The sequence below is a fragment of the Azolla caroliniana genome, unplaced genomic scaffold, assembly GCF_043228905.1.
Source record: "Azolla caroliniana isolate FFs.n. ecotype wild unplaced genomic scaffold, voAzoCaro1.0.p SCAF_9, whole genome shotgun sequence".
NCBI classification, from domain to species: domain Eukaryota; kingdom Viridiplantae; phylum Streptophyta; class Polypodiopsida; order Salviniales; family Salviniaceae; genus Azolla; species Azolla caroliniana.
In genome coordinates, this window is record NW_028230444.1 from 7,776,649 (window position 1) to 7,788,603 (window position 11,955).

The 11,955-nt window shown below is 40.3% G+C and overlaps 1 protein-coding gene across 1 annotated transcript; it reads right to left on the bottom strand.

The window, feature by feature from the left end:
* Positions 1 to 6,529: 6,529 nt before the first annotated feature.
* Positions 6,530 to 11,231, bottom strand: LOC147860083 (NAC domain-containing protein 43-like). Its single transcript, XM_087325108.1, has 4 exons — positions 10,989 to 11,231; positions 8,497 to 8,798; positions 7,631 to 7,792; positions 6,530 to 7,334 (listed from the first exon to the last, which is right to left on the bottom strand). The coding sequence occupies exons 1-4, from the start codon at positions 11,206 to 11,208 to the stop codon at positions 6,879 to 6,881; spliced, it is 1,140 nt and encodes a 379-aa protein (XP_087181234.1). The 5' UTR covers positions 11,209 to 11,231; the 3' UTR covers positions 6,530 to 6,878.
* Positions 11,232 to 11,955: the final 724 nt, after the last annotated feature.

Consider the following 11,955-nt stretch of genomic DNA (forward strand, 5'->3'; position numbering starts at 1 on the left):
TTTTATATGAGAACATCGGGTGCCGTTCCGGCTGTCCTATCGAACTCATCAGTGACCAAGGAGGCCACTTCCAGAATACGGTGATTCACGGGCTCACCGACCACTACGCCGTAGTCCAGAAAAAGGGTACTCTGTACTACCCTCAGGTGAATGAACTCACGGAGTTGAAGAACAAAACTTTACAAAACATTTTGAAGAAAATAATCAACGAAAACCACACAGATTGGGACACTAAACTTCACAGCACCCTATGGGCATATCGAACAAGCTTCAAAACCAGTATACATTCCACCCCATTCCTGTTAGCGTTTGGACTCAAAGCCGTAATGCCCGTCTAGTTCCAAGTCCTGAGCTTGCGGATACAAATTCGGGAACGCCTTCCCGAAAAATAGTCGGAACAGCTATGCTTGTAGCAACTTCTCGAACTCGACAAAGATAGGGTATGGAGCATGGCGATCTTGGAATAGGGGCAACGCCGTTGAAAAGTGTTTGTTGATCGGCATCGAGGAGGTAACGAGAAATATTTCAAAATTGGAAAAGTTGTACTCATGTTCCAAACACGTATGGGACAAATGCCAGGAAAACTCTAATTTCGGTGAACAAGGCCGTACTGGATAATCGATGTCGAAAATGGTACTTTCGATCTCAGCCCTCTTGCTGGGGAATTTTTACGACAAAAGATCAACGGCTTCCGACTCAAGCCGTACTGGGGACCCACACCGTCGAACCCTTTCTGAAACATTGCGAAATTAGCGGAGGCAAATGCTGGCCCACTCCCTGTCACATCAATTTTGGGGGGTGAACCCATACCGCATTAAATGCGACCCCACTTTGTAATCATGTACCATTAATGTACCATAGTAACAACCATGACCATTAGGTGTGGAATGATAAAAGAAAAGAAAAAAGAAAAAAAGGCATTTAGAACTATTTAAAGCTCAAGATTGCATGCAGACGCAGATCCCAAGAAAGCAAGTACATGCGTGCACACCATGGCTCGACGAATCTTGAACCCTTACATTCCAACCTCACAAAAAGGGGATTCGACCCATTTTTCTGCATAGAACTGAGAATCTCATCGCTTTCTAAACTCTCCTCGCTCCCTTCCCTCAGCTCGCTCCCCTCGCTCGATCCAGCGCACAGACAACCTTTTTGCACCACTTGATGCCGACAACGCCATGCCGATCAACATTTCCCTTTCTCTTCAATGGTGGCTTCATGACCACGGCCTAGCATGCTACATCCAAGTGGCGGAGGCACCGCCCCACCCCAACTCCCACGACATGGCGACCAAGATTAACATTGATACAATCATCAACGCCACGATCACAAAGAAGTTGGGCCTGACATCGATAGGAGAACACCACTTTGAGATCCCTCCCTCAGAGGTCCTCGAACGCTACTTTGGCGAATATTCCCTCTCAGCCAAGGCGTATAGGACACGGGATGCCCCTAACCCATTCTTTCGAGAAATCGTGAAGTTCTTGTTAAAGGTGGGGTGCGTACACCCGAATGCGTATGGGATGCCGAAGCAGAAGGCCAACATCATCATTTCGACTTTCGAAGGGCACACAGTTGACTATGGGGGTGATCACAAGGTCGTCCCTACACGAAGGACTCCACGCTTTCCAAGTAGATAAAATGCTCCGCCCAATAATCCAACAATATTTTATGGTATTGTTTCCCCCACAGACTCTTCCAGCTCCGGGCTCGGCCCGTCCATTGCCAGCTCCGTGTCAACAAAAGTGGCGGCTTGAAGACCTCACCACGATAGAATGGGAGGAGGAAGGCAACACTTGGGCCCTGGAAACCATCGTTCCCCGAAATGAGCAGTAGACCCTGTTGTCCCCTTCTTCGGAAGCAACACCTTCGATTTTCCTTCCGGAAATCGGATCAAGGGATTGTGGTACGTGGTGGAAAAATAGATTGTGCACGAGACTTGCTCTGCAATCAGTGTTGTGTAACAAAATGGTTGGCATCACTTAGCCGTAGGACACGATCTTAATTCAAGAATCAACTACCAAGCGTGACCATAACACAAAACAGAATAGACCCAAAACCATATATATTTATATTACGAGTGGAGAAACAACGATACACGGTTCACAACCGGAGTTACAAGAAAAGTATTCTCAAATGCTTATAGTATCCTATTCTAGCTAGGGGGCTTCCTCTCTCCTCTGTTCACCCTCTTCCTTTCATTTCTCCTTCATGTTTTTATAGCTTTTCCTTTCCCCGCTCGGCGTGCTTCAGTCTTCCATCATTTTCGGCTGCACGTATTGCGATTGTGTTCATTCGGTTGTAAGGGGGTTGTGTTTCTCTTGTTACTTTCCTGATTACGGTTGCTTTCACATACTTTTCCTACCTCCAGATTCGTTTCACACTTAATATACAAAAATTGGTCCATGGACAACAGACCCCTCCCAAGGAGGAAACCAACGAGCAAGCAAGCAACCCTAAACCCAAACGTCGTCGACTAGATCGAAAGGATGGTCGAGGTTTGGTGAAAGATGCGGCTCCACAACCTACCCCTGTAGTAATCGAGGAAACGGAGCCCACGTAGATGCTTGATGAAATTCCGTTGTCCCAATCGATCCTAACCAGAAATACAGAACGAGGCAAGGCATCCTCATGCCTGACAATGTCGTATTGGCTTACCTGGAGATGTCAGTCGTGGCCCACGAATTCACAACATAGCTCCAATTTGGCACCTCCTTCGAAATCATGGAATTCTTGGCCATGCAACAAATCAAAGTCTCGCAATGCATGGCGAAGGAGCACGCGGAAAGGCAAATGATCGAGCAAGCTCTATCCGGAATGGTAGAACAGGAGGAAGAATGCACTCTAAGCAAGATAGGCCGAATGCGGAACGCGGATGAGGACCATATGGGAATCAAGTTGCCCCCATTAAACATCACCTTAGTCGAAGTTCACAAGGAGCTGGCCATAGTGCGGAGCGGCGCGATGGATATAGTTCTTAAGAACAAGATGACGAAGAAGGCTAAAAAGTACGCCAAGCAGCAACTTGAGGAGGCCCAAAAGACAATCACGGAATTGGAACACCATCTACAAGAAGCCACAGCCTCCTGCACACCCAAACAACAAAACCTCCATGAGGAGGTGGAAGCTCAGACAACGATAGCGGCCAAGGTGAAAAAAGTGGCGGAAATCGCCAACACCGAGATCAAGAGACTCCACTTCGAACTCCAACATCGGATCGTGAGACGGATATCCGCGCCAAGGGACATAAGGCCGTGAAGATGATCCAAGGGAAATTAGACGCAGAAATAACGGCCCACACAAAGACGATTGGAAAGCTCAATAACAAAAAGTAAGAAGTCGATCGCTCTGAAGGGATCATCACAGCACTTTAGGAGGCCGTGTAGAAAAAATGCCAATGGTACAAGGAACAAATCGAGATCGAACAACGAAACACAAGATGTATGCTTGAACAATGAAATGGGTTGACTCAAAGCGTTGCACGATAAAGAATCCAAACTGTGGCAAGAGATAAAAGAGAGTTACGAAGAAAACACCACCTCCAACGCAAGAAAAATTTCGCACCTCAAGATGGCTCTAAAGGAAATGTGGACGCGCACAAAGATGAACACGGAGCGCATTAAGATCCTCCAAGCCATAACTTGCGAAAGATTTACGCAGCAACTTCAAGAGGCGTTGAACACGGGATGGGCCGAATGAGCAAAATAGGCCACAGAGCTCCACACATACTAGCCCGACCAGGAGAATTGGCTGAAAGATGGTAAGGGCTTCTACAAACTTAACAAGGAAAGCAATTCCATGGTCCACGAGGACCTTACGCAAGACTATCAAGCCCTGGCCAATCGCCACTTCGAGGAGATAGCACAATTTCTTGAAGAGTTCGACGGCAGTCAGCTCGATAACTCCCTCCAACTCCAAGCATTTGAAAACGAGCAAAGGATGGCAGAAGAAGGAGAAAATACAACCGCCATCATAATCCCGGACAACGACTCTAGGGAGCACACAATCGAAAGACCCCAGCAACCGGAAGAAGAAATCCCAGAGGTCACCACGACGTTGAACCCACCCTTGGATGCATAACCGAATTCCCTCGGCGCCACAACTGGAGATACGGCTAAAGGCCCCCTACAAGAAACACCGCATGAAGAGCCAACAAGAGAAGCTGCACATGCGGCAGAAGAGTCACAATCAAAATGACACCAACCATTGAACGAGCAGCAGAAGGCCCACAAGAAGAACACACACAAGAGGTTGAACCAGAGCCAACAGATCCCACAGGCCCACCCACACCAGAACTGACGGAACTCACCACCCCCCCCAAATCGGAGACAACATAGCTTGTCGTCCCCCGCGAACCTGCACCTACACCCCCTGGAGCACCTACCGTAGTCCTCGTCGATACGGACCAGTCGGAGCTGAACATCCTCGACATCTTCGACAACTAAGGAAGGTCTTTTGTGGGTTCGACCGCGCAAGCACTGTCCCACAGGCATGCCATGTGTTGGCCGCCTTGGATGACCAAGTGGGAAAGGTCTAGAGAAAATACAAAGGGACGGTTACGGCAAGCGAAGAAGACAGGTGGGGTCGTATCATAATGAAGAGGGAGTAACAACCGTAGCGTAGGGATAGTCGAAGCGTAATTAATAATTTAAAGAAAAAGTAATGGTTCACGTGCCGAGCGTAACCGACCATAAGCCTGTATATAAAGGGCATGGAAAACTTGTAATAACGATCGATAATTTTGTATTCAAACATCTGCAATATAGTTTCTGTTTGCTTGACTCTCTGTGTATCGTAACTCTTTGTATCTGTTGTTCGTGTCGAGTTCATTTACTTTGTCGAGTCATATACGTTGCGTATGTCGTTGCGTAAGGTGTCAGTTGTAGCCGTCTTCCTAATCTCCACAACCTCCACGATTAAGTTCACACTTATGACCTTAGGGTAGAGTCACCCGTATCACAGTTACGACGTACTCTCCATTTCTGAACCACAAGACCCCCTTGAGCCGAACGCCGAAGGACTGAGGATTCAACATAGTGTCACCTTAGCCGGTAACAAACTTTACTTCCTCCTCCCGAAGATTGAAGACATGTGAAAACATTTGTAATCGGAAACGCATGGGTACCATTGAGAAATATGCAAGTTTGTACATTTAAGCATGTGCATGAGAAGCCTACCATTACATTCTCATCAACTTCCACATTTTGATAAGTTCCAACTCTAGCATTAAAATCTCCCACAACCAACACTTTTCCAATCTTCTCATATGCAAGGATGTCAACACATACATCGAAAGAATGTTCATCATCATCTAGCTCATTATGTATTTTGAGTTCCTTTTCTAGTTGCATAGGCTTGCCTTCATTGTTCTTGCTCCTTTATGGTTTGATCTTTTGACACAAAGAAATTTGTACCTCTTAGGTACACATTGCTACTAACTAAGATGATATCTCTTTTCCTAAAATCTAAGCTTTGTAAATAATAATTCAACACGATTCTCCCTCTGGCCTCTTCCAACCAACTCTATACTTTTCATAGATCAACATTACGTGTAACAAAGCGATCTTCAAAGAAATTGTGATGTTCATGGCAAGGGAAAGCGCATTATTGAATTCTTCTTATTGCATCCCTCTAATAACAAGATTTGAGGGTTTGGGGTTTGGGATTTATACATTATTACAATCCAAGTGTGTACGTGTCTTTCTCTACTTTAAGATTGTGGGGATACAAGAACCTTTCCTAGGTTTTACAATCTATCTTCTATTACATGGTGGTAAACCATAAGTTAGTGAAGTGTACTCAAATATTTAATAGAGGTTGGCTGGGACCCAATATTGTAAGTTGTAAATTGTAACATTATAATTTTCAGTTTCAAATAGAATTCTTGGATACTATGTGAATTGTTGACCACCATTTTTTAGACCAGATTGGATAACTAGTTAGCAATCATACATTGCCATCTTATAATTATACTCCATTTATTTACATTCCTACCTCCATGGACTGTGTATCGCGACCATGTGCTCTTTTTTGTTTACTTACTCTCTTTAAAGTATTTCAATTCTTCATCCACTTGCCATTATTGATTGTAATTGATATTCTTGTGTGAATATGCAATAATCCAAACTATGATGTAGATATATAATAACATGTATTGTGTACATAAGGTATGGTATGTCTTTTGAATAAAATGTTTTTTGGTCTACTCAAATAAATAGCCCATCAACCTGTGCATATATGTATGGCATATGTATATTAGTCAAATCTATCATTGCAAGTGTCATCTCAAATTCACTATCAAACTTTTTAATAGCGAAGAAAGTTTTGCAATGCACACAAATTTATGAATGCCATTCAAAATTTGAAGTTAAGTAATGTGATTAATCACATTGTTGTTACAATTAGAGGGAATAAGTCTTGAATGGTCAATTATTTATGGGCTCCACTTTAAGGTGTGTGTTGAACCCCCACATTCAAACAAGTCCATAGCTATATTTTAAGTAATGGGAAATAAGAGTTTGATTGTATCTGTGGTTGGAGGTGGGTAGGTAAGAGCATGGATCGTAGTCATGCCATGTAAGGAGATGAAATCAGAGAGAAAGTTTGTGGTTTGTTATAAAAGAATGTTTATGAAACATTTAAAAAAGGTTAATAATCAGAACTTGATAATATAAAGTTTATAGTTGCCTTCCATAGTCATGTATGATTAAAAGGGATACTTACATGGTTACTAGAGAGGAGGGTGCATTGTGTAGGCTTTACATTTTTGCTTAGTGTATGTAGTATTTTCAATATATTAAGGTAGACTCTACTTGGTGGGTTGACATGAAACCCTAACTTGTCAAGAAATAGGAATACTTTCCCCATCTTGCATGAAGTTATAACAACGCCTTCCAAATATCTGCATCACAATTGTTGGACAAAAGAGTAGTGCATAAGTCAGTTGAGGGTATATGGTATGGCCTTGTGTCGTTTGGTAAGTTGTCAAGTACATCCCATCGGTCATAGTCTACAAGATTTTCATCACCTTCGAATATAAGAGACTTGGTGTAGCTAGAAGTATCCAACATGGGCATATCTGGCAAAGCCAATGATGAAGGGAAAACATCTGATCTCTTGCAATATGAAGGCTCCACACTTGTCAAGGATCTTCTTTGATAGTAATCGATATCTAGAAAAGAGGTGTTATTGTTTGTGTTGCTCTTTGGACTTTCTAGTTGTGGCATGTGCAAAAAGGGAACTTTTGGCATTATATCTTCATAATCTTCCTCAATTTTGCAAAATAATGTCTTATGTCCACAAGAGATTGTTGGATCACTTGAAATTGTTTGTACCTACATGAAACATAGTTCAAGAAACGAGAACTCATGTTAATATATTGTGTATGCCTTGAATGATTACATCAAACCCCTTAAACATTTATTGTATATAGTTTTTCGTTGTTACTTGGTAAAGCACAATGTCAAATTACCACCTTTATATTTCCATTATAAAGCAATACCACACGGTTGTGCATCACACTAATTTTGGTAAAACTTTTCTCCTTAAAACATGTATCACAAATTCAATTTCCACAAAGTTAACTAATGTTATGATAACGTTTCCTAAGAAACAGTTAGTGAATATATACCTGAAAGTTATTAAAATTTTGATCTAGACTAGGATTTTCGCTCACTAGGCTAGATTGCTCCTCTTCTGATGCTAACATCATTATCGATGGGTTGGATGGAACGGCAGTTTTTTGATGGTGTATACGCTTCTTGAAGACTCTACAAACAACCCAACAATCCTCCTAAACATGTGGAACAACAAAAGGTTTAAAGTCACCCCATTATGATGATCTCTCTCTCTCTCTCTCTCTCTCTCTCTCACACACACACACACACACACACACACACACACACACACACTCGACATACCACAAACCTATGAATGACATATGAATTCAACCAAATGGGATTTTAAAAATTAGTATTGGTATTGATAAATGGTGTATTTCGGTATTGATTGGGAAACGGATATTGGTAAAATATGACGAGGGGTGTTTCCTAATTTAAAGTCAAATGGCTTAAGTGGCATAAGTATGTGTGTAAACATTTGTTTTCTTGAATGACATTCAAACTTGTTTTTTTCCTACAATTTATGTGCACAAACATACACACTCACAAAAAGAATTAATGCGTACAAACATGACATTTTACGTGTTTATACCAAGGTATTATAACATGTCTCACATAATACGTAAATGTTTTCTCTCTCCCTCTCCCTCTCCCTCTTCCTCTCATTGTCTTCCAATCAATTTCATCACACCTCTAAGTCCTTGAAAAATCATATACAACACGGTTTATCTTAACTATATGCCATAAGTGATGCATTGAAATAAATGACCTTATATGATGTACACATAATTGACACAACCACCTCATGGATCAAGTCTCTATATAAAAACTACTCTCTCTCTCTCTCTCATGATTCACATTAGAGATAGAAACTTACTGATGCATATGAATTTTGATGTTGGTCTTCGACCTCATCATCATTGGATAGGAGTCTATACTCGTGCATGATCCAATCAGTTTTTTGACCATGTGGTGCTCGACCACGATAGAAAACGAGTGTCTTGCGCATGCCAATCCGACCACGATGTGGAGATGCATGCACCGCCTTGTCACGACCTGTTGCCTTCCAAAAGCCTGCTGCGGTTGCTCGATTTGTTCGTGTTCCAGTTGGATACTTCTTATCTTTGTGGCTAAAGAAATACCAATCTGTTTGTTGAGCTGTGTCGATTCGACATCTCTCTGTAAGCATGGTACCACTTTATCAACACTAACCATCACCCTTGCATGGAGTATGTTATATGTATTATACCATCATTGTTATCCATCATAAATTGATGGATATTGCTAATATTTCAATATGATGTAGTTATCATGCCTCTATTGTCGTCATCTTACCAATTTCCACACACTAGCATTTGGCTTAACATAATTATATTTTTTAACATGAATCATCTATCCTTTGTATGCTTAAGATAACAATAGACAAGTAGAAAACCCTAAATTTCAATGAATTTATATTCACAAAGTTAATGTACGTTGATTTATCGAATCAAATTCATCCTCCTTACCGATTGGCAAGGATAATATTTTTAATAAATTCTTATTGAAAGCGATGACCACTTTCTTGACAAGTTATAGAACTATATATCAAATATTGATCAAAACTTTACTGACTTGGAAAGTTTCTCATTTTACATCGCTCATTAGTTATACATACATTGCCTTCATAACAATTAACATTATTAATTGTAGTCTACTTCACCTACATTGGCCCATGTTCACATTAACTTTGTAAGTAGATGAGGACTTGAATGATTATATGAAATTTTGATCTTTATGAGAAACTAGAGTACTTATATATGCGTTTGCAAAGTTTCTTATGTATCACTAACAAATATAATAGAGTGGTTCTCATTGATATATGATTTGGTAAGTTGGGTAATACAATCTATTTCTTGGGTATGATACATATATAAAATCCATTGTCCCTTTAATATTTTTTCCAGATTATAACAACTATGACCACATATTCATTATCAATATTTAGATAATCATACATTAGTTGAACATCACAAACAACAACTTCCTTTTTCTTGTCTAGGTCTACCCTACATCACATAGTCATTTATATATCATTGAAGATGTAACTTTAATAAATTGAGAATTGATTTGGATGCATTTCAATCTAAAATATGCACCTAAGGTTTTAAACCTCTCACTTGCACAACCTCATTTTTTGGTGACATTTTTTCTCACTACATTAATTGGACAACCTTATAGACATGAATCACTACACTATATGACTATTGTGTTATATGATCTTTGTTTAAATGACAATGTAATTAGTTACATGTCATCGTCATAATACGACCACTACTTAATCATTGTATCATCATGTGGAGGAGTTACATGCTTGATCTATATATTCATGAATTATATTCTAGACATGTACATACATATGATTTTTGAGATTGAATCATCATATGATTTACATTTCTCTCCACTACTTAATCATTGTATCATCATGTGGAGGAGTTACATGCTTGATCTATATATTCATGAATTATATTCTAGACATGTAACATACATATGATTTTTGAGATTGAATTCCTTGATATCTAGTGGGCACCATTCTTGTTACAAACTCATGGGCGATTAATAAACGATGATGTCGATTGTGAATCAAAAGTTTCTCCTCATGACTTTATATTAGAGTCTCACATGTCTCATCATAGATAGCTCGATATGTTACTCATGATGGCACAAATGATACCCTAGACTAAATATGTGAGCTAGAGGTTGAATGTACCACATCCCTATTATAAGAGGCCCCCCAATAATTGCACATGCGCCACAAAGCACACAAGTGTCATAACGTTAGAGCTCTCGATTGATCGACGCCACATAACCTCCCTCCCTCCCTCCCTCTCTCTCTCTCTCTCTCTCTCTCTCTCACACACACACACACACACAGGATGGGCACTCTTGATTGAAACATTCATTAGTAAAGTTCTTGAACATCGAATGTCGCTACTCACTTTCACATGTATTATGTGGAATGTAATATTTTTGGTCTCGTAGGTCATATTTGACCTCCGAAGACAATAATAGAATCTCTCTCTCTCTCTCTCTCTCTCTCTCTCTCTCTCTCTCTCTCTCTCTCTCTCTCTCCATGGGCTAGGCCCTGTTCTCATTGATTTTGCAATCGGTCTCCCATGGACGCTAAACATATATGTATCTACACATCTACAGGGAGAAGTTGTGGGATGGGGGGGGGGGGGGGGGGTGGATGTAGAAGGTGTTTAAACTCAATAAAAAACCCCAAAATTGTCTAGACTTTGACTGATGCTGACTCTTGACTTTGATTGACATGTGGGCATTTTACATACATACATGCATACATACATACATACATACATACATACATACCGTGGAGGTCCCAAGGCTCTAGCTTGTTGAGGTCAACGTCTCGGATGACGTCAAGGTCAAAGCTCTCCATCTTGACTTTCTTCCTGAGGTAGTAATTCACGAGCTCCTCGTCTGTGGGATGGAAGCGGAAGCCTGGCGGCACTCGGCCTCCTCCATTTCCATTATTTCCATTATTTCCATTATTATTATTATTATTATTGCTGCTGCTGTTACCGGCCATCGCCTGCTATCCCCTCTCCTGCATCCAACTTCAATAATCTATCTCTCCACTCCTCTTCTTTTTTCTTTTTCTTTTTGCTTGCTATGTTTATTTTTATTCTTTAAATCGATTAGAATCCCTGCAATCGAATTGAACAAAGAAAAAAAAAAAGAAAAAAAAAAAGAAAAAGAAAAAAAGAAAAAAAGAAAAAAAGAACTAAACAGATCAACCTCCCTTTTTATTTATATTTATTTATTTATCCACTTATTTAGATGCGTATGTATGTTTATGTAACGTGCATATGCATCAAAAAAATTTGGGACCCTCTATCTCTCTCTCTCTCTTTTAAATCTCTAATTTTTGTTTTTGTTTTTCAATCCTTCAAAAGGTGCAAAGTTCAAATCCTCCCTGAAGCAAGCAAGGAATATGTGAAAATTAAACAGCTGTTCTCTTCCGGTTCTCCACTCATTCACTATCTTGCATCTCATTAACTCGATTTCCATTACCTTGTCAAAACTTAGAAGTACCAAAATTATATCACTTTGCGCAGCATGAACCCATTATTATTAGTATTGTTCCTATAATGTCCTTTGTTGTTTCCAAATCTCAAACTATAGCTCACAATATGGTAAGGTTATAAAGAAATTCAATTGGCATTGCCCACTCAAGGTAATGTACTCACCAATTTAAATGTGGCATATGAAACTTGAGATCATCTTGCTCGACGATTAAATATCGAAATTCTCAATCCTGAGTAATATAAGTTTG

Coding starts and splice junctions, on each gene's coding strand:
- LOC147860083 (XM_087325108.1), bottom strand. CDS start 11,208: ATGGCCGGTAACAGCAGCAGCAATAATAATAATAATAATAATGGAAAT. Junction 7,793..8,496: donor ATCAAAATTCATATGCATCA/GTAAGTTTCTAT, acceptor CCACATGTTTAG/GAGGATTGTTGGGTTGTTTG. Junction 7,335..7,630: donor AAAATTTTAATAACTTTCAG/GTATATATTCAC, acceptor TGTTTCATGTAG/GTACAAACAATTTCAAGTGA.